The sequence below is a fragment of the Typopeltis vanoorti genome, chromosome 9, assembly GCF_054136105.1.
Source record: "Typopeltis vanoorti isolate ZY-2024b chromosome 9, IOZ_Tvanoo_1.0, whole genome shotgun sequence".
Lineage (NCBI taxonomy): Eukaryota > Metazoa > Arthropoda > Arachnida > Uropygi > Thelyphonidae > Typopeltis > Typopeltis vanoorti.
Window position 1 is genome coordinate 45,978,009 of NC_143557.1, and position 24,815 is coordinate 46,002,823.

A 24,815-nucleotide genomic window follows, 5' to 3' on the forward strand; every position below is an offset into this window, starting at 1 on the left:
TCTCCAGTTTTCATGTCACCTTTATCATCTCTAACTCCTTTTACAACACTCTTTTCTCCATTCCTAAGCTTCTTCAACAACCTCCAGAATATTTTGCCACCTTCTTGATATTTATTTTCAATGTTCTTGCCAAAGTCCTACCATAGCTTTTGTTTTTACTAGTTTTACACAGTGTTTAGCTTTCTTACATTTGTCTCTGTATTCTCTAAGCGCACAAGCTGACATATTTGCAGGAATTTTTGATATGCTTTCTTCTTTTCCTCCATTGCTTCTTTAAGTTCCTGTGTCCACCATGGAGTTCTGATTTTTCCATCTTTGCAGACAACCTCAACCACATGCCTCTCTGGCTGAATCAATCAGGGTTTTCCTCAAGGCTTACCACTGAATCTCCAAGGTTTGGTTCCTGTTCTCAAACTCTTTCATTTTTTCTTCAATAATCTTTGTGTATTTTAGTCTACAGTTCACATCTGAGAGCTGCTTGACTTTTATTCACTTTAAAATGTTCTTACACGTTCTTCTTTTCAATATGATATTCAGTTTTATTTTGCTCAAGACTAAATGGTGATCATTTCCAATTTCAAATCCTCTGTATGCTCTGGAGTCCTCCACCAGGGAGAAAACATCACTATCAACAATAACATAGCCAATGAGACTTTTCTTATTCCTTGCCTCTTCTCTCCACGTGAATTTGTGCACATTTTTATGTTGGAACATGGTGTTAGTAATAACCAGTCCATGACCTGAGCAGAAACCCAACAGGTATTTGCCATTATTATTGGCTTTGCTCTTTTCTCCAAATTTTCCCAAAAAAATATTTTTGTATGTCTGACAATCATTTCCTACTCTGCTATTTAAGATCCCCAACAAGGACCAACTTTTCCTTTTTCATTGTGTCAGTTGCTTTTTCTAAAAGCATCAAAAAATTCCTCTACTTCTACCTTAGTAGAACCTTCTGTGGGACCATAGGCACAAATAAGTCTCATTGTCCAATTCCCCATTCTGATATTTGCCCACATCACTCTACTTGAGACGGCCTGCCATTCAAGAAGATTCACATCATATTTTTTGTTGAATACTATGGCTATTCCTTCTTTTCCTTGATTGCCATTTCCTGAATATAACATTTTGCATTTATTGTTCAAAAAGATCTCACCAGTTTTTGTCTTTTTTGTTTCAGTCACCCCTATTATGTCGATCTGGTACTTATCTAATTCCTCAGCTAGCTCCATTTCTTTGCCATTCAGGCTTCTTATGTTGATAGTACCGATCTTTAACTCTGGTGATGCTGAGTTGGGAGGTGTGTGCTTTCAGATTTGTTCCAGTAGCTGACTTTTCGCTGTTCACCCTGGTTCCCTGGCAAAAATAACAGGGGCCTTGTTTAACCAGGCGACGCCCCAGCCGGCATGAAATTTTGTCATGTTGTACCATCATTTTCTATATTGGTTTAAGCCAATAAGAATACAATTTGGTCGGCTAAATTCCAAATTGCCAGCCCATCCTCATTCGTTCAGTATCCAGGTAGATACTGAACAAACAAGGATGGGCTGGTCCATCCTCGTTCGTCATGATGACCTAATGTCCAATCCTCACGAGAAAGTGAGGATTGGACATTAGGTCAGAAGCCCTGGTTATTTCTCCGCATTCCTTTAAAGGCTACGTGGAGGTCTCCTCTCAGTTATACAGCTTTGACCCTTAAGCACCCCTCCTGAGTTTTTCATAATTTCTATATTTGTAGTTCAGCATAAAACCTATCCTGATTGGAACAATCATATAGTTGGCTACTTTCCAGGTCAGTATTGCATGATCACTGTCACCAACTGGTGTGATATAATTGCATAAAATGTCTGATACCATAATTTAAAACCTAGTTTTTGTTTTTTTAATTCCAATTTTACTGCGCACATATTTTCCTAAAAGTGGGATTTTTTTTTTAATGCACTATGTAGTTCTAATAAGAAAAAAAATACCAAAATATTTTTACAGAATTCATTTGGCATAAGCTGTAACATATAGATATACTTACTTTCACCCTTATCCTTAGAATCATGTGCCACAGCAGCAGCATTCTCCGACATTTCATTTCTGCTTCCTGATGAAGCTTCAGACATTTTTTTTGAAGTAATACTTGAGGTCAATAAATATGTACTAGGACCAGCTAGTGAAGCATCTGATGAATTCCAGCTACTGAATGTATCAATACTTTTCTCAGTTAGCCAATTATATGTTGTTGCTGGCCCTATATTTATAATAAGACAAATTTCAAACAGATAAAATAGAACAATATTGTATCATACCATAGTAATCATATCAGCAATATTATATCATACCATTGTAATCATATCAGCAATATTGTAATATGCAATACTACTAAACCAAAAAGCAGCAAATATAAAATCTGCATATATTCTAAAAAAATACAGAAAACTGACTATCTTCTGAGTGAAGATATTCAGTTTTCCATATGCTCTGTTTTGCAATAAGGGATCAATTGGAATCAATAAATGTCAAAGTAAGTAGATTTCATGATAGGGACCATTTTGCATATTACACACACATGAAAAATTACCAAAATGTTGCAATGACAATGATACACTATGCTGATAGTGTTCTAATATCTTTATTAGAACACTATCAGCATAGTATATAAAAAAAATATTATTTTGTGACATTTCATTTTTCAAGAAAGTATGTATGTTACTATGAACACAGCATTGCAGGAGAATGTTTGCAGATGATACGAAGCTGGGAAGGGCTGTTAGTAATAGTGCAGATGTGGCATCCCTGCAAGACGATTTGAATAAACTAGACAGATGGGCAAATGAATGGGGATCTCAGTTTAATGCAGCAAAATGTAAAGTCTTCAAGTTTGGGATACATCGATAGGAGGCTGCATACTTGATTGGAGGAGCTGTACTGGAGGAAGTAGGGGAGACAAGAGATTTGGGGGTGATGATTGATAGAAAACTGAAATTCAGAGAACACATTACAAAGGTGGTGAAGGTAACCCAGAGGATTGCTGTAATACTGAGAAGGATGCTGACCTGCAGAGATAAAAGAGTTATCGTTCCATTGTATAAGACCCTGAGCAGACCACACTTAGACTATTGTTCTCAAATTTGGTACCCAGGATTTGAAGGGGATAAATTAACTGTAGAAAGGGTACAGAAGCAGATAATAAAGATGGTTTCAGGACTACACAAATGTTGGTTATGAGGATCGGCAAAATGATGCTCCTCTACTCTGGTTGTGAAAACACACAGAAGGAGTGGAATTTGCACTCAACAGTAAAGCAGTGAAAAACATCCTGGCATTCCAGCCATTATCAACCCAATTAGCTGTGCTGGCACTGTATAACGTGTTCATACACTGGCTGGCACTACGAACATGTCATTGCTGTATATGCACCAACTGAAGTTGGTGTAGATGACACAAAAGATGCATTCTGCAGTCAACTCCAAACCCAAGAAGGATCTAATCATCTTGGCTTGTAATTTTAAGACCCATGCTGGTGTTAACACAACTGGCTGGGAGGAGACACTTGGAAGATTTGACTTCATCAAGCAAATGATAATGGAATATGACTATTGTCATTTGCTGCTGCCAATGGGCTGCTAGTTACAATTTTTTTTTTTTTTTCAGACACCTACAAAACATCAAATTATCTTGGCGAGCAGCCAATGTCAAGGATATATCAATCTTGGACTATTTTCTCATCAACAATCCATGAAAGATGTGTAGGCAATGTGTGGCCTTGACTGTGGTTCTGACCACTACTTAGTCCGGAAAAGAATACAGCTTCAGCTAAAAAAGTGCTAAACATCTAAAAGGTGCACCCATGAGGAACAACTAATCCATATCAACTGACCTGACACACAAGAAAGAATTCCAACTCACACTAGCAATCAATTTGCTGCTCTGGCACCAGCAGATGAGGTGGACACAGAAGTCCAACAACTTTCCAAAGTAATCTGTGAATGTGCCAAAGAGATTTGCCCAATAGTGAAAAAATGAACTCAACCATGGATTACAGATGAGTGCTTGGACCTGAATGACCAAGGGAAGCACCAAACTTATCAACCATGCTCTCTACAGATAGTTCAACCAAGATGTACAACGATGCTTGAAGCAGAAAGGGAGGTACACCGGAAACATGGTGGCAACCTAGAGGATCCATGTGAAAAAAGGAATACTGCACAGTATATTCAAAACTTCAACATTTAAGTGGCAGAATGAAAGTGATCAATGACAACATCTGCAAAGCTGATGGGACATATGTATGATCACTCGCAAAAAGGTTGCAATGGTGTGCAAATTCTTCCAACAACAGTAAACCATAATGAACATCAAGGTCCACAAGCACACCCACCTACAATTGATATACCAGCATATCATGCCTCAGGTGCCACACCTATACTGAGCAAAGTGAATGTAGCTTTAAAGCTACTAAAAATGTTCAAGAAACATAGAAGTTTCAGATGAAATGCTTAAAAATAGTGATGCTACCCAATCACAATGCCTACTCTCACTCCTATAGCTGATTTGGCACTCAGAAAAAATCCCCACTGCATGAAAACAGGCTATCATCATGTCCATCCATAAGAAAGGGGATAGGCACAACTGCAAAATCTACAGGGGCATAAGCTTAGTCACAGTTCTGGGTAAAGTCTTCATGTGCATCATCCAGCAACATCTACAAATACATTATGAACAAGTAACCAGAGAAGAGCAGGCTGATTTTTGCACAAACTGAGGGTGCTGTGACCAGATATTCACTCTCAGGCAGTTCATAGAAGAACACATACGATGTGGCAAGTGAACAGTCATTGTATTCATCGACTTCTACTCATCCTTCAACACAGTATACTGGCCGATCCTTTGAGCAAGATTACAAACTGAACACACACACCTCCACCCCCCAAAAGCAACTAACAACAACAACAACTCCAGTAGCTGTGTCCGCATCAAAAATGAGTTGGTCAGCAGAGTTTTCTATTGGCACAGGCATCCGACAAGGTTGTGTAATCTCACCATTTCTGTACAACACTGTTGACACTATCATGTGTCAGGTTTTCGCTGGCAAATGTGAAGTACAGTACAGCAAAGACAAAATTTTAACTGATATTATGTTTGCTGATGACAGTACCATCTTTGCAAATGACAACACTGAAGCCACCAACATTTTGTATAGTATTGCAATTGCAACTGATGGGTCTCCTTGCACTGTTTACAGTTATGGTACCCAAATTGAGCAGGTGGACCAATTCAAATATCTCAGTTCACTCATACAGGCAAGGAAAACTGCATCAACAGCAGAAATCCACAATAGAATTGGCCTGGCCACCACTGCCTTTAGTTCACTAAATTGGTGCCCATGGAAGAAACATAACATCTCACTCAAAACAACGATGCACCACTTTTGCTCACTAATCATACCTCCTGTATGGATCAGAAACTTGGACATTCCTTAAAACTGAATCAACCACTATCACTAAACCACAATTGAAAAAGAACTTTAAAAATGTAGACTTTGCTGGTTTTGGCATGTGTGCAGAATGGATCAACAGCACCTACCTCATCAACTACTATGGAAGCAATGATCTACACAATGAAAGACATAATCAGCTGCTCCTAAGAAAACCTGGGCCAAGTAAATTGAACACAACCTAATGAACCAGCAGCTCTGTCTGACAGAAGTGAAGCAAAAGCCCTTGATCGTACATCATGGCAAACAGTTATCCATAGTCCAGCAGCACCCACAGCAGCATACTGGTTAAGGGGATAGCCCCATCCAGACACCATAAGAATCCAAGAAGAAGAAGTTGTATTGTTATTAGTGATGCTGAAAGATGTCATTTTTTCATAACTTAGTTAATAATATTAGATTAACTCATAGTTTTTGTTTTACATTGCCATGTGATTGACTGACTTAGTTATGTAGTTTTAAGAAACTATGTATTTTTTGTTTAAATTAGATGTTGTAAATATGGCACCAATGTGTAGTAGAGAAATGGTGGCAAAGGCATTACTGTTGGGTGAACTGAATTTGCATGCTTTTGTACAGTGCAGTGTGTGTGTGTGTGTGTGTGAGAGAGAGAGAGAGAGAGAAATATTCATTGTGAAAGTAAAAGATTTATGGAACAAGAGTAAAAGAGGTGTACTATGTGTTTTGAAAGTGAATGCCTATTGAGTGAGGAGAATAAAGCAGGTATTATTAGAAGAGACAAAACTAATGGGAAAATGGAAACTGTAATGTCAGAATTAATGATGAATATGCAATAGTGGAAATAATACATGACAATGATATGGACCTACATAAGGAAATGATGTGCATGCATATCATCCTTTGCAGGACAAAGCAAAAAATTGAAAAATTGCAGAAATGATAAGAGATTAGCTGGGCTGAGGAGAGAGAGAGAGAGAGAGAGAGAGAGAAGCAGGTAGTCTGATGTAAGAATTGAGATCATGTGAACAAACGAGAAAAACAAAATAAGGAGAAAACGGAGAGTATGGAGACTCTATAATCGGAGGAGTACTTAACAAAAGTGTAACAAAATCATGTTTCCCTGGTGCAAAAATTGATGACATTGCCACCCAGATGCAGAAATGTAAGGAGTGAGATGCAAAAAGGATAAGAATTTGTCTTGGTTGGCACTAATGATCTGAGAGGTGAGAAGTATTTTATGAAGGAGTATGTGAAGGAATTGTTGGAAGAAGCAAAAACAAAGCGTGAGAAGGTGATGACTAAGTCTCCTGCCATACCATGATAAACACAAACTGAGAAGGGGGGTTGATAACAATCGAATCAATATGCAGATTGTGCAGATGGAATAACATAGGATTTGTGGATCTATGGTTTGAGTTTGAAGGAAAGAAGAATTTGTATAATGCTGATGGGCTGCACCTAAATGGTTTTTGTGTTAGGTGTCTAGAGAAATCTTTGTTCAGTGAGCATTCTGTTGAAGTGCAAATTCAGGAAAAGATAAACAATTTGGGTGGATTCATGTGTGTGTGTGTGTGTGTGTGTGTGTGTGCGCACACACTGTGAAAGCACCAATCAGGTGAATGAGTGTTGCAATGACCAACAAATGTGGAATCTAGTCCCTGGAGCAAAAATATAGAATAGAGTACTCAATTCAGGAAATAAAGGTGTTTGGGGACCTAAAGGGATGCTACCATTTTGATATACTAATGCCAGATGCATCAGAAACAAGGAGGAGGAGTTTTTGGCATCGGCTAGTGCAACTATTGTTAGTCACAGGCATAAGGAGTCATAGGCATAGGGCATACTTGGATAACAGCAGATGATGTAGTTATAGGGATATAATATGAGAGTTTAGCATTTTCAGGGAGAATATAGAAGGTAGGATGGGTACTGAGGATGACAGCAGATGAATTGTAGCCAAAAAGAAAATGAGGGTGACTATTCATTTGAAGCATTCTGGTGTGAGATCAAGGTCAATAAGACAAAATATATGGTTAGTTGCTACTATAGGCTAGGGGATTCCATGAATGATCTGGAAGACATGTATCAGCGAATTAGCACAATCAGTGCAAGTCAAATGATTATTATGATTATTCTGGAGGATTTCAACTATGGATATATAGATTGGAAGGGAAAAAGATCACATGGCATGAAGGAAATGGAATTTATACACCTACTGGGAGATACAGTAATTACCTGAGGCAGCATGTGATGAAGATTCAAGGTGCAAGAATATTAAACCTGGTCATAGGATCAGAAGAGCTATCCATAATTTAAGTGGCCAAATTACTTCCAATTCGGGTGACCATGTGATATTGACTTGAGAGATTGTAAAACATGAGGAGTATTCTGTGGGGTATATGTGGAACTACAAGGCAGGTGATAACAACAAGCTTAGGAAGAAGCTCGAAGTTGTGCCATGGCATAAAATCCTGCAAGGAAAGGATGAGGAAATTATGTTAGTAGTGCAAGGGGGGGGTGCAATTAAGGGGCATCTAGAGAAAGCAATATTAAACTGTATACCTAAAATCAGGAGAGCTAATTCTCTTTCTGCAGCTGATTAAGCATGAGCTGCAGAAAGAGAAAATGCCGTGGAGGATATATAAGGAGAAAGGTGACCAGCAAACTCATGAACATTACAAGGTTCAATCAAGAAAGGTGATCAGCATGGTAAGGAAGGCAAAATCCCATTACAATATACTAGCCGAGTAGGCCAAAGGAAATCCCAAAGAGTTCTTTCATTACATGGCAAGTAAGAGGAAAAATGACTATGGAAGAATAACTGTACTGAGCATTGATGTTGACGATGTGACAATAGCAGATAAAATAGTTGAGTTACTGAATAATCAATTTGCAAGGTCATATCATCCAAGTAAGATTACTGCTATGACATATGTGATAGACACTGATGTGAGAACAGAGGTGGATGAATTGGAGGTTCTTAGGATATTGCAGAATCTCAATGTAAATGCAACTGTGGGATTAAATTGGATATCAGTTCTCATTTTACAAGAATGTGAAAGGAACTGGTAATGCCTCTAACTAGGTTCTTTAATTTAAGTCTCAAGTCTGGTAGAGTTCCAAGGAAGTGGACAGAATGCAAAAAATTCCTATGCATAAAGAAGGACTGCAAAAGCAAATTATAGACTTGAGATACTAATCAGTATCTCAAGACTGATGGTAAAAATACTGGAAAAGTTGATCAAAAAAAAAAAAAAAATCAGGAATGGGTGGATAAGAATATGATAAACTATGGGGGGAGGAAGAGGAACATGGCTTTGTGAAAGTAGTTGCCTTAACAATTTACTAACTTTTTTTATATTAGAATGACAACTGAGTTGGATAAAAAAAAAGAAATGGCCACATAATGATGATGCTAGAGTTTGCAAAGACATTTAACAGAATATCACATGGAACTCTATCACATAAAGTAGAACAAGTGAAGATGGCTATGACACTGGTTAAGTAGATAAGAGGGTGGCCAAATGGACAGATATCAGAAAAGTGGTATATGGAGGAACAGACCAGGCAAAAGCAGGTGACTCGTGGTGTGCTGCAAGTTTCCATACTAGATTTCTATGTTAATTTGTACATAAATGATATCGGGAAATAATCGGAAAGGAAATATTCAGTTGTTTGCTGATTATGCAAAATTGGTTAACTTAATAGTTAATGAAGGCAATGTGGAGAGCTTGCAGTATGATTTAAATAGGCTGTCAGTATTGGTAAGGAAGCTGGGGATTTGGTAGTGGTGCACAGAGTTGAAGTTTAGAGGATACATGCTAAAGTTGTCAAGGTAGCTCAAAAGGTTACTTGGCTATTGAAAAACACACTAACAAGTAGATATAAGTAATTTGTTATTTCTCTTTATAAGACCTTGATACATCCACATCTGAAATACTGTGCTCAGGTCTATTCTCCTTTGTTTCTGTTTCTCAGGAATGTGGAAGTGGTGATGATTCAGGGGAGCAGTGATCAAAATGGTGAGTGGTCTGTGGAACACATCCTATGAAGACATAGTGAGGGTGTGTGGATTGCATAAGTTGGTTCAAAAACGGGGATATGAGAGAAACATTTAAGTCACTTAAAGGGTTGTACTGGATTGATGTAGGGTAAGTGTTTCAGCACTTGGCTAGAGAGGGGAAAAACAAAAGGTCATATCTGGAAGCTGAGTAAACGTGGTTAGAGGGGAGTTAGGACTAGATTTTTCACTTGGAGAGTTGTGAATGAATGAATTAATTGAAGTTTCCAGAAGCAGTCATGAGTGCTTTTTTTTTAATGAGTTCAACGAGAGTGTTATGATAGATTGTGTGGCTAGTTTGGGTCTCCCATGATGAATCTTCAGACTCCATTGGAGGTCCCCATACAACAACAAAAATAATACTCCCCCCCTTTTTTTTTTTTTTTTTTTGGCTGATGCTAAAACTAACACATTCTATCCCTGTGAGCACATCATCTTCATCAATCACTATCACTAAACATTTATATTAACACCTGTCCTGCATAGTCTACAATCTACTATAACATATCTGGTAATTATCCCAATACATGGAAGCAATCTCATAACCATTCTATTCCAAAAAAGGGTGACAGAAGTCAACCATCAAACTATCAACCAATTACCATTACCTCAGTTCTCTCCAAATAATGGAAAAAGTATGGCCAACTCTTCCACTATTTAGAGACCCACCAATTAATCAGTGACCACCAGTATAGATTCTGCCATTCAAAATACACATATCTCACATCTGACCTCATATCTTACATCACCCACCAGTGAACATGTGCAATGGAAAAGTTTGGGGAAACTTGTGTGGTTGCCCTTAACATTTCCAAAGCCTTTGACTGTGTGATGCATTGTGGTCTGCTCAACAAAGTGCCATCTTTAGTCTCCCTGCCTTCATCTATAATCGGATAGCTGACATCTTCTCTGATTGTTCTCTGCAGGTCATGGTAGATAGCTTCCTCTCTTCTAGCTACACCATCAATGCTACAGTGCTGTCCTATCACCTATTCTCTTTCTCTTATTCATAAATGACCTACTCGCAATCACCATTAATTCTATCCCCAGCTTTGGTGATGACAGTAATCTCCACTCATCTTATTCATTCGACAAACCATGCAACATTCTGACATCCCAGGCTACAAGGTCATCTACAACCAGTGCCCTAAACATTGATCTTCATACCATCATTCAATGGAGTGAGGATAACCTTGTCATGATCAATGCCACCCAAACACAATCTTATCTTTTCTCCTACCAAAGGAGATCTCAGTTCACCTACCCTTACTCTCAGTAACACACAAATCACCAGACAAGATTACGTCTCTCTGCCTGGACTAACGTTTACCTCCAGTCTCTACTGGCATAAGCACATCACATCAACAGCCTACTTAGTATCCAAGAAACTAGGCATTCTCTTTTATTCAAAGGGATATTTTACATCTAAACAACTCCTAACTATATACATATCCCAAATCCGAACATGCCTAGAGAACTGCTGACATGTTTAAAGTGGTGCACCTAAAACTGCCCTTAAAATCCTTGGTAGTGTCCAAGGGGAGCAATTAGGCTTATTGATGATCCCTCTTTCATGATCATTGCTCCAGTGAATTGGTAACTATCATTCCTTCACTTTTGGTTGCACCTGTCAATACAAGAGCAGCAGCTGCCTAGCATCCCTTTACTGTGCAGCTGTAAACACAGCGCATCTGCTTCTCCTCTTCCTCTTTTATTCCGTCCACCTCTGTCTTCTGGAATAGCCTTCCTCATGAAGCATTCACAAACAATTCTATCTTGCAGCTCGTCAAAAGAAAAAAAAAAAAAAAAAAAAAAAAATCCTATCTCAATGTTCATCTGTACTCCACACAGAGTACTGATTGCTTAATAGGTCTCTTGACCTCTTATGTATGGGATCAATATTACAGCAATCCCTAAATTAATGCACTTAATGTGTTCTTTAAAACAAGTGCATTAATCGAAAATGCACTAATCAAATATAACAACCTTTGGGAAAAAGAATAATTTGTTCGTCAAATTTCTTTTTTGACCCTTAACTTTTTTTTGTCATAAAAAGAATTAGGGTATATCTCGGGGCCTAGATAAAAGAAAACGATGAAGCTGAAAGACAATAAAATATATTCAGAATATAAATTTATTATTCTATTTTTTAATAAAAGAATTGAGCTAACGTAGTTTGGTGGACATTGTTTCTTTTTTTCACAACTGATGGTATGGCCCTATTGCCTTTTCTACTCTTCTGCAAATTTTACTGCTGCTCTCTTCATCAAGGTCAGTCTCTAAGCATTGCAGCTTAAAAACTTATATTGTACAAAATATATTTTCAAATATATTTTGAAATCTCTTTTGGATGACTGTCAGTGGTTAAATTTTTTTCATATTCTTCAGAATCCTCTGTGCATGTAAATTTAGCAGGTTGGAATAACTCAATTCCTTAGAATGAGATTTAATTAACTCTTAGACATTATCATTGTCAATCTCATCAAAACCCAGTTCATGCCTGATGTTGGCAATTTCCACAAAAACATTATCCATTTCATTTGGAATGGATAATAGAAGAATCACACTATTCTTTGCGACTTTATAACCAGACTGAGATTTTTTTGATTTGGCCAGAAAAATCTCATAAGGCATTCACTTCCAAAAAAAGGCCAGTTTCATCGACATTAAATATTTGTTGGTCACAATAACTCCCTTCTTCCACAATTTTCTTCAAAATCTCTGGATAATTTGTGGTCACCTCCTTATCTGCATTTGCAGCTTAGCCTGTAATTCAACCATTATGTAGGTTATTTCTCTTTTTGAAATGCTCAAACCACCCAAGCACCAGCATGGAATTCTTCTTCTTTTCTATTACTGATAGCCCTTTCTTTCAAGTTGTAAAGAGATTTAATGTGTTTGATTTAATAAGGTCAGTACTTAGCAGGATCTGTTTTTGGTTACAATCTTCGATCCATGTAGAAAGAAGTCTCTTTAATTCAATCATTATAATACATTGATTTCGAGTGGTCTGCATGCATGATGAACTCAAAGCAACGTTACCTTTCTCTCTGTATTCAGCAGCTTTGTTTAAAATTGATCTTATATTTGATAAACCCATTTTGTGTTCTGTTCTATCTCTGTACATTTTTTCTTTATTTTTTTCAAGTTTTTCTCCCAATGAGATTACTTTTCGAATCTTTTTCACACTTCCACTTTTTTGCTCACTAATTCTTTTACTCATGATTAAAGGTTGGGAAAATACTTTAAAATAAAAAAAGTAAGGAAAACAATTGCAAAGGAGGCATGAGGGATGATCAGCAAAATGCTATGTAATTAGCAGAGGACAAAAATTTTGGCAGTAAATTTGGAACATAGTGTACATGGAAATAGTGTAATAAAAAATAACTTTGTAAGATGTTTTAAATCGGTAACTAAATTATTTCATCCTGGTGAGTGATTTTTTTTTTTTTAAATAGCTAGGCATAAAAAATTATAGATAGATCATTTTTAAAATCTGTGGCATTTATTTTTAAGATGTATATAGGCAACACTAATAGAATTTTAGAAGCACATTAATTGAATTTGGATATATAAAAAAAAAGATGCACTAATTGAAAACGCACTAATCAGAGATGCATTAATCGAGGGATGGCTGTATATAAATAAATATAATACATAAATATTTTTAAAAGTAAACCAATTTTTTAATGATGAAATAAAATAACATTACTTTTGATATTTCTAATAACATTAACGCAGTTCAAATATTAGTTTTACATGATAGTACAAAAATAAATAAATAAATAAATAATAATAACATTAGCATGCCATATATGGTGAAGTATGTACAACCTATGTGAAACATGGCATTACATGAACTTGTAATGGCATGTTTCACATAGTTGTCTTACAAATATGATATGCAAACTTCAATTCTCCATTATTCAAAATACTTAAATCCTGGTACTGATCTGTTTCTTAAACCTATCCTATAATAACTTATATCTATGAAATAAATACATGTATACAAAGTTTGTATACATGTATTTATTCACATTAAATTTTAATTCCTCTTTATCTGTCCACTGTTCCAATCTTCTACAAGATCATCCTGTAGAGAATGTTGGCAATGCAAATAAATGACAGTTCAATCCAACCTCATGTTATTAAAAAAAAAATAAAAAAAATCCTTGCTGAACATGTAAGAAGAGAAAAAAATTAATTTGTATATCAAAATGAGAGCTATTCAACATGGCACTTTATGCATGTAATGTATACTAAATAAATTCAGTGCAAGTCTTCATTGTTCTTTGAGGGGATTGAATATTTGGTTTGAAGCAATAAATTTGGTTTAAAAATCGGCAATAAAGCCAAAAATCATGAAAATAGACAAGCACATGGAAAACATCACCCATTCTTAAAGGAGAACTGATAGAACAAGCAAAATATTTCAGGCATTTTGGAACAATTGTTAGTGAATGTTGCTAATTAAATATGGAAATAGAAAGAAATACATGGAAAGTTGGTATGGTAGGGAGCCAGTTGAAATAAATAGATAAGTAAATCTTTTATTTTTTAAGAGATGCCAATCACAGGAGAAAATAAATATATTTCTTATAATAACATCTTAAAAATTCCATAAATATAAAATATACATAAAGCTATAAAACGTATATTTAAACATTCAGATTACAATTTGTTTTCACCATTGACTGTAAATTATCAAATCTACTAACAATAACAGAAATGAAAACAATCCATGACATTCTACAGTGTTGTAGATATTCTACAAAGCTTCTAGAACAGAAAACTACATCATCTCCCTCATCAACGAAATTACAATTACACCTATATTGGGTCTATGATAAGATCACTTCATTTTTGCTTGTAAGAACATCATCATGATTGTCATATACACGCACCCATTTTTTTTTTCCAGAAGAAAACCAAAAACCCAACTAACCAATTCAAAATGCTCAACTATGGAATAGGAGCACATGCAATAGAATGCAATTACATTTCACAAATAGAAAAAGTAACCATTCTTATCTTCCAAATAAATTAAACAAAGTTAAGAATATCAGAAACCATTGAAATAAGAACACATTACAACACAGTCAATGTCCATTGCCCCTACATTATATCTGAGATTTGACAGCTCCCCAACAACAACAAAAGCTTTAAACCAATCAAAATGCTTTTATACCATTGACAGCCAACATAGTGTGCACTACAAAATTTCATTCCTTTATTCTGACGATGGTTTTCCTGAAACAGCCTTCGTTAAGCCCATAAGCAGATTTCACCATTTCACCTTTCATCATATATTTTTACATTCCAAGGCCTTTCACATTGGTCTTTCCTATCCTTTAGTTTTTAAGTTTTAGATTTTAATCTTATAATATTTAATTTTTTTACATTTTATAGTGTATATACTGTTAACATCACATTAATCATTACTGAATTTATTCTCATCTACATTCCCTCTCTTAATGGTCTCTTATCATTTTTGCACTTTAGAGTCTTTCATTTATATCACAGATTTTAAATTTTAAAATTCAATGGAACTCCATTCTGCTATTCTACTAGCATTAATATCATTTATCACCATGTCCAATCTTCATTCCATGTTTCAATGATTGCAATTGTCAAAAATGCAGCAAAGGTAGGGAATAACACCTATATACGAGGGTGGTCTGTAAAATTCTCGGCCTAACAATGAAAAAACAAATTTATGATTTCAAAATTATTTTTATTTTTCCATATAATCTCCCTTAAGACGAACACATTTAGTCCAGCGATGCTCCAGCACCATTATCCCATCCCTGTAGTGGTTCTCAGTAAGATCTGCAAAATACCCCTCTACAGTTGCAATCGCCTCTTCATTTGAAGAATAATGCTGACAAGCGAGAAAGAGTTTTAATTCTGAGAAGAGACAGAAGTCAAAGGGAGCCAAATCTGGGGAATAGTGTGGATGTTCCAACAATTCATAGTGCAGATCACTTAATTTTCCCATTGCCAAAACACCTTTGTGGGAAAGTGCATTGTGAAAGATGATTTTTTTCTTCTGCAAACCAGGTATTTTCTCACAAATTTTTTCATCTAGTCTGGTTAAAAGATCAGAATAATATTCCCCAGTTATTGTTTTACCCTTTTCAAGATAATTAATAAACAAAATGCCTTTAGCATCCCAAAACACTGATGCCATGACCTTTCCTGCTGATGGAACTGACTTTGTCTTCTTTGGTGCTGAACAACAGGCTTCTCTCCACTGTTTTGACTGCTGTTTGAATTCTGGTGTGTAATGGTGAATCCAAGTCTCATCCATAGAATAAATCGACACACAAAATCAGTTTTATTCTTGTTAAAACGCTCCAAGCACTGTTCAGAGATTTTCATGCGAGTGCATTTTTGATCTGCTGTAAACAAGCGATGCACCCATCTTGCACAAAGCTTTTTCATATGCAATTCTTCATGCAAAATATATCCTACACATTCTTTTGAAATACCTACAAACTCAGCAATTTCACGCACTTTGATTCGCCTGTCATCAAATACCATATCATGCACTCGATCAATGATTTCTGGTGTTGTTATACTTTTTGGACATCCTTCACATGGATCATCTTCAAGGCTGGTATGGCCACATTTAAACTCAGCAGCCCATTTCTTAATTGTCTAAAACAAAGGAAAGAGAGTGCCCATAAACTTTTATGAACTTCGAATGAATTTCTTTTGGCATTAAACCTTCTTTTACAAAGAATTTTATAATCACATGGTACTCAATTTTATCCATTTCAGGGGATACAGACAACACTTTTGCTTTAGACAGCTGTATAAAACAAATTACTTGATAGAATGATTTGCAATTTCACATGGATGCTTATGACAGATGTACCAACTTAGAAAAAAAAAAAAAACTTGCCGATAGAGTTGCTATCTACGGTCGAGGCCGAAAACTTTTTAGACCACTCTTGTATGATCTTTTCATTAATTATTTTTAATTTAAAAAAGAACTGGAGTAAAAAAAAAAAAAAAAAAAAAAAAAAAAAAAAAAAAAAAAAAATGTTTTGATCCAAGAGTACTCCATAAAAATAAAAGCTTTGTCTCTTTATATCAAGTATTACAAAAGGAGCAACATAAACCTTAAGTTCAGAAATAACATAAAATAGAACCAGCTGAAAAAATATTTATATGGAATAAGAAATAATTAGACAGAATGCAACATCAGCAGAAACTTATGGATCTGAGTTTAATTCAGATCCATTAGTTAAACTTATGGATCTGAGCTGTGGATTGAAGTAAAACAATTTAGAAATAAATAAATGAATAAATAAAAGCACTACAGATAATAGATATTAGTGTTTTGAGAAAAATTAGAGGAGAGAAAACAAATGGCTGTATCATATTAAAAATTAAAATATTTGGAAGGAAATATTTGTCTAAGATGTACAGTCAATTAAATGGAATGGAAGAGGAAATTATAGCAAAACTGACATTTGATGCCAAGAAGCCAAACACTTAACTGCACCCAAAATCTTACTTTTCCTAGTGGAAAATGCTAGAAGACATATTTCAATCTCATTCATTTAAGTACCTGAAAACTTAAGACTAAGTTTGTTTCGGGCTGTATATAGTGAAGTGCCAAATCTTCATATCTGTATGTATACAAGTAAAATCTGTATATAGCGAAATGACAAATACATAGTTCTAGGATAAGAACTTGTTAATAATAATTCTGTAAGGACTATACTATGTACTGCTTCAGCACTTAGTTAAGTATATACCATGAAAACGATGAAATAAAAAGTGACAGAAGAGCTAAAGGTGAGTAACCACCGACCATTAGATTATGTAATAAATTGGCCATTAATATATATATATGCATACCTGATTGCTGTGTTGGTAGAAATTGCAAATGTTCTGGAGTTGCTTGAAGCTGGTCTTTCTTAAAATCATCCATATCAATGGAACTTTCCAATTCGGAAGACAACAGAGTTTCACTGAACAGTGGGGCCATAGATGCATGCCTATGCCTCCAAGAAGTTGATATTTTACATGTCTGAAAATAAAGTAGACATATCAGTCAAAAATTGATATATCAATTGACTTGGACATTTTAATGAATATTTTAATGTGAAAATTAACTAACAACAAGGAAAGATTGGCCAGTCTGTTTACAGGAGCTTTAGTATCAGCATTAATAGCATAACAACTCTACCTGTATACAGGTACACAAAGAACAGTCACTGAGAAGAAAATGAAGTATTTTATGACATTAAAAAGTAACTCTAAAATTGACAATAAGGTTATATTTATATTTATTATTCACATTTTTTTCAGAATGCCACCACAATCATCATCATCAATTTTTTTATATATATAATCAGGGGATTTTCAGACTATGACAGAACTACATTTTTAAATTTACATTACTATTAATCTCCTATCCACAATTTTCTTCCAAATTATTCTATTTCTTGTCAGCACTTCAAAAGTGTCATATCTAACATTTCGTTCTTCTAAGACACTTCTGACTAAATCAATCCACCTTGACCATGGTCTTCCTCTGGGTCTTTTTTCTTGACATCTCGGCATCAAACATCTATTTTCCTAACCTTCCTCTTGCATTCTGTTTAAGTGACCATACCACCTAAGATTATTGCTGCTCACACATTCTTGAATAGAAACAATGCTGAGTTCCTCCATAATGTCTTCATTTTAAATATGATTCTGCCATTGATGTCATCTGTTCAGACTAGTAATTTTTTTCAGAACTCTCACATCTGTGGGCCCTAATCTTTAAGAAAATGCTTTATTTCTAACCCAACACTCCGATCCATAACTTAAAAATGGTTTGAACACTGCTAGTGTAGTGTTTTGGCTAATTTCTCTCTTATTCCATATAAATTTATACAACTGCCTCCCCACCATACCAGCCTTTTGAACTGATAGAATTCTTAAGATAATATGTAACGTATTCCCAAACATTCACCCAGATTGCACAGACTATCTCATAAGATTGCAGAATGGGACATTCTTAGCAGTGGTGCACCAAGAGGGGAGCCAAGGGACCCTCCCCCCCCCCCAAAAAAAAAAAAACTAGAAAATTTCATTTTTTAAAAAAAAATTTTAGTGGAACCTGTGGCATAGTAATTAAATAATAAAGTAACACATAAAAAAACCACAGTGATATCTTTAATTAGTAAAGGACATATATTTCGTACTAAAATTAATAGTACATCTTCAGTGTCTGTAACAGTAATAGGAATGGAATACAGGCAAAACGTTCGGTGGGTCACCTATTAAAATACAATTATTACCGCGTGCTAGGAAATAATAGAAATAACAAATTTAATCTATTGAGATAAATGGTTATTTACATAAGATAAAAGTCTTCCAGATCTTTGAGAGAAACATACAGTCATTTCTATTTAAATTCGGTAGGTGTAAGATAGTTTCACAACTTTCTTTGAATAATCGTTCATATTTGAATCTGCTTCTATGGAGGAGAACTACTTTATCCCACTGGACACTATGAGTAGAATCAATACTGTGCTGCGCCAGACCAGACTTCAGAGGTTTGTTATAATCAATATAATATTGATGTTCTTTTATTCTTTTTTCCAAAGAACGGCCAGTTTGTCCAAAATAAGAGACACCGCATTTGCAAGGTATTTGGTAAATGCCAGCCAAAGATAGAGAAGACGGCTTATCCTTTGTAGAAGGTAATAAAGAAGAAATTTTGTTGATAGGAATATATGTTGGAATCAATTGATACTTTTTAGAATTCTACCTACAGGTTCTGAGATTCCTGGAATGTACGGAATAGGAACTCTGTGGACTGTTGAAGAAACTGTAGGTGTTGGAACATAAGAGTCAAGTATCTGTCTGTTGGATTTGATTGGAGTTGTAATCATCTGATTCCATTAACTTTTTAATGAAGGAAAGTTCTTGTTGTAAGATTATTGGGGAAGAGCAAACTTTATGTGCTCTATGAATTAGAGATTTAAGAATGCCAAATTTTTGAGACATGTGGTGCGTAGACTTTATGTGAATGTATCTGCCAGTAAATGTGAGTTTTCGAAAGACGCTTGTAGATAAGTTACCAGAAGACATTCTAGTAAGGAGGATGTCCAAAAAATGGTAAAGTACCAGAGTTTTCTTTTTCCATAGCGAATTGGATGCATAGGTGAAGGTTATTTATCTTGTAGTAGAGTGGGAAGTTCATCTTCAGTGAGTGGCCAAACAGCAAAAACATCATCGACGTAACGGTACCAAAGAGATGGTGAGGATGAATGGATGGGAACATAGTATCTTCGAATTGTTTCAAATAGTAGTTTGCCAGAGGTGGAGACAAACTGGCCGTTCTTTGGAAAAAAGAATAAAAGAACATCAATATTATATTGATTATACCAAACCTCTGAAGTCTGGTCTGGCGCAGCACAGTATTGACTCTACTCATAATGCCCAGTGGGATAAAGCAGTTCTCCACCATAGATGCAGATTCAAATATGAATGTTTATTCAAAGAAAGTTGTGAAACTATCTTACACCGACTGAATTTAAATAGAAATGACTGTCTCTCTCAAAGATCTGGAAGACTTTTATCTTATGTAAAAACCATTTATCTTAATAGATTAAATTTGTTATTTCTATTATTTCCTAGCACGCGGTAACAATTGTATTTTAATAGGTGATCCACTGGACGTTTTGCCAGTATTCCATTCCTATTACTGTTACAGACACTGAAGATGTACTATTAATTTTAGTAGGAAATATATGTCCTTTACTAATTAAAGATATCACTGTGGTTTTTTATGTGTTACTTTATTATTTAGAAAATTTTATGAATTAGCAATGATTGCGGATGCTCAGTAATAGGTTGTATGCAATGCATAGTGTGTATTCTCAAATCATCTACTCTACTCCCCCTCCCCTCAAGATTAAACCCTGAGTGCACTACTGTTCCTTAGCAGAATGGATTTATTCTTCACTCTCCTCTGCCCCATACCCATTTGAGATCTGAATTTTAACGTAAAAATCGAGTTTGTTTGGATTTTTTATAGCCAAAGCAACTAAGGCTATGAATCCATCCATCTATTCATTGGACATCATCAGATTCTACAGGGTGTTCGGGATAAATTTGACAGTTTCGTAAGGAAAAAGAAAATCTTCTTTGTATCTATTAAATTTAATGAATTGACAAAAAAACATTACAGGCAGAGTTAATTACAATACTATCAACAAGATTTACTCAAAATAACCACCATTAGCATCGATCACAGCTTCAATTCTGCTTCGGAACCTCGAACAAGCTGATGCTACAGTCTCCCTGGGAAGGGCCGCAAAAACTGTTTTAATTTTATCCATTAACTGGGCTTTTGTATTACTGGAAGTGCGATTGGTGTCTTTTTCAACTGCGCCCCATACAAAATAATCCATGGGGTTAAGGTCTGGGGAGTTTGGAGGCCAAACATTTGGACTGGTGAAGTCGTAGAAATTTTCAGACAACCATTTTTGACTTTTACCAGAGGTGTGGCAAGGGGCCGAATCCTGCTGCCATACATACGGCCTACCATTGGCTACCCTTGTTATCCAGGGCTTGACTACAGTTAGCAACTCCACGAACAAAGCCCGAATTCCAATGCCAGGGTTCTTCAACACCTGTTCCTGCAGATTTGCGAGGAATTCTGCTGTACGAACGCAATCAGATCGTCTGCTAGGGATCTTTCTTCTTGCTACATCCTCGTAGTCACCATTGCAAGTCTCTAGTTCATGCCTGATTGTTTTTACTGTATTCAGGGAGCATTGGGCAGCAGTCGTAATATCCTTATTTTGATGGCGGGCACGAATCATCATGATACAAGTTATTCTCTTCCATGATTCAGGTGGGTTCCAGCTATCCATCCTTTCTGACATCTTGTATATGAATGAAGAAGGGTCCAAACTTTTAAATGAAGAGAAGTGTGTGTTAATACATGTAACTTACGGAAAAATATAATTAATTATAAATATGTCAAATTTATCCCGAACACCCTGTATATGGTCACTCAGATGTTGGTGACCAAACCAGTCCTTGCCAGGTTGTCCTGTTGTATTCTGGTGGCTTCAACTCTCTGATGATCAGTCACTCCAGACTCACCATCCATCCATCTCACTGACAGTCTACCTTTTCTCTTTGAACTTGACCCTCTATTACTGTTATGAGAAGTCCTCCTTCCATCTTTTCGATGTGTCCGAAGTATTTCAACTTCTTCTGTCAGTATCCTTAAGAAGTCTTAAAGTTCTACTGATCCTTTCTAGCGCCCATCCATCTTTCTGCATTTCAGTATAATGATAATAATGATATCCTCAACAGCCTTCTGTAATGTCACATCTTAAAATCAGCTATCCTTTGTAAGTTTCACATCCATAAGTCGCTGTCGGAATAACAACTACATCCAGAATCCACAATTTTGATCCTATGGAGATAGATCCATCCTTCCAGATTTTAGACAAGTCTCTGACTGTTATTTTAGCCATTCCTAATCTTCTTCTGATGTCTAGTGAACATCAAATCTTCACATCAATAATGGATCTCAAGTACTCAAACTTGCTGATGTCCTCAATTCTTTCTTCATTAATGTATATGTGTCTACTTCTAATTTTTTAGGAAATGACAAAGTAAACTAAATTATTAATTATAAAAACGTTAATTAATAACTACCTATATTTCAGCAATGTTACGTTGCCATCTTCAGGGAATACAAAACAATGATATGTGCATGCAGGCACTCACACTAAGTAAATGATGATGAAGAAAGGCAACTGAAGCCGGTCCTAGAATATTAAAAGGTGTCCCCCTAGCTAAATTGGGTTGTCTTGGGCATTGGGCTGATGATCTTAGAATGTAGGCTTCCCAAATTTGATGAGGTTTGGGAAGTTTTTTTTAGAGCTAAGGCTCATTCAAGAAATAATCTTTCATACTTGTACTTGCTGCACTGTAATAAAGTGGCCTTCTTCCAGCATATGTGGTGGGTGTCCAATGCATGATCAGCAAGTCCTGAGTGGCTGTATTGGTGGAACCAGATGTAGTCCTTGTGTTAGACCAGCCACTTCTCCTAGACTTACCTGGAGTACACCAGATCCCTTGCAGTTGCAAACTGTCCTACTATGGCCAAACAGGCAGGACAGCCAATATCAGAATATTCTAACACAAGGACTACATCCAGTTCCACCAATATTGTCATTCAGGACTTGCTGACCATTTATTGGACACCCACCACAGAACATGCTGGAAGAAAGCCACTTTATTACACTGCAGCAAGTACAAGTATGAAAGATTATTCCTCGAATCAGCCTTGGCTTTAAAAAACTTCCCAAACTCTCAAACAAATTTGGGTGATGAGAATGCTCCAAATTTGGGAAGCATACATTCTAAGATCATCAGCCCAACGACCAAGACAACCCAATTTAGCCCACTAGGGGCACCTTAGTGGGCTAAATTGACTTCAATTGCTTTTCTTCAGCCTTCAATTGCCTTTCTTTCAAATCCCTGAAGAATGGCAATGTAACATTGTTGAAATATAGGTAGTCATTATTATTATTATTATTTATTATTATTATTATTAAAACAAGACCTCATGGAGTCAAAGACTCATCTAGGAGGTCCTTTTATCTTACACACACATCTCATCATAGCGTGTCTTAAACACATTCAAACTACTTGCAGACACCACGCTCTCAGGCAGGGCATTCCAATCACTCACAACTCTGCACGAAAAAAACCTACCTCTCACTCCCTTACTCACACCCTCCTTATAGAGTTTCCAGGGATGACCTCTGGTTCTCCCCTGATGTCCCACTATTCTCTGTAGAACTTCTCCACCATTGATCCTATAACAACCCCTTACCAACTTGTAGGTCTCTATCATATCTCCCCTCTTCCTTCTCTCCACGAGACTCTGCAAATTACATCTTTTCAATCTTTCCTCATACTCAATATTCCAGAGGTCAGAAACTACCTTAGTCATTCGCCTTTGGACCCTTTCCAACATCTCTTCATCCTTCTGAAAACCCGGTGACCAAATCTGGGCACAATAGTCCGAGTGTGGCCTAATCAAAGCCTTATACATTGGAACAAGTATCTCCCTACTTCTACATGTCAGTGTCCTCCGCATCATTCCCAGAAGTCTTTGTGTTGTCTTCACAATTTTGGCAATGTGTCCCCTAAATTTTAGATCCTTATCCACTATCACCCCCAGATCTCTTATTTCCTCTACTTCCAACAATATATTCTCACCAAGCATAAATTCTGCATCCCATCTTCGTTTTCCAAATTTTAAAACCTTACATTTTGCAACATTGAACTCACATCCCCATTTGCTTGCCCAATCACTCAATTTATTCAAGTCTTCTTGCAAGGCCACAACATCTTCACTACTCTTTATGGTTCGTCCCAACTTTGCATCATCTGCAAACAACTGAATATCTCCATCCAAATCTTCACCAATATCATTAATATATAAGTTAAATAGTAATGGCCCTAAAACAGACCCCTGAGGCACTCCGCTAGTGACTTTCCTTTTCCTGGATATTGCACCCCCATACACAACTTGTTGATACCTATCAGATAGCCAGTCTCCAATCCAATGCACTAATCTAATATCCAACCCCATCTGCTCTAGTTTGACTGTCAACTTATCATGAGGTACTCTATCAAAAGCTTTTGCGAAATCCAAGTATATGACTGTGTATCCTTCTCCTCTGTCCAAGGAAGCAGTCACTTTATTGTAATAAGTAAGTAGATTACTAAAACATGACCTCCCTTTAGCAAATCCATGCTGTCCATCAAAAATTATACCATTGTTGTCAACCCAACTCTGGATCCTAGTTCTCACAAGCTTCTCCAACAACTTAACCACAACACCTGACACACAGATGGGACAATAGTTTGATGCTTGAGTTCGATCACCTCCTTTATGAAGTGGCACAATCTTGCCCTCCTTCCACTCTTTAGGAACTTGACCAAGTGCAAGACTCGTATTACAAAAATATGTCAAGGGGTGTCAACTCTCTAGCACACTCCTTCAGAATACGTGGTGATATATTATCAAGTCCCACAGCCTTATTTACATCTAGTTTACTCAACTCCCCAAACACCTCTTGCTCACTTACACTCAGTCTCTCCTCCCCATCATCAACTGCTCTTAATCTCTCCATGAAGTCACATTCACAAGATTGAAAGATCTTTATGAATTGCTCATTAAGTATCTCCACAACACATTCTGCAACAGCTGTCTTTATACCATTTCCTCCGATCAATGTCATCCTTCCATAATCATTCTTT

General features: G+C 36.3%; 1 protein-coding gene across 3 annotated transcripts in view; it reads right to left on the minus strand.

The window, feature by feature from the left end:
• The window catches only part of LOC150103013 (DNA-dependent protein kinase catalytic subunit-like), an 847,149-nt gene that overhangs the window by 538,423 nt on the left and 283,911 nt on the right, over positions 1–24,815 (minus strand). For all 3 annotated transcript variants that reach the window (XM_090397444.1, XM_090397443.1, XM_090397442.1), the window contains exons 24-25: positions 17,376–17,547; positions 2,024–2,236 (exon numbers count right to left, since the gene is read on the minus strand). In XM_090397444.1, the coding sequence (XP_090253570.1) occupies positions 2,024–2,236; positions 17,376–17,547 (385 nt within the window). The remainder of the gene's footprint in view (positions 1–2,023; positions 2,237–17,375; positions 17,548–24,815) is intronic.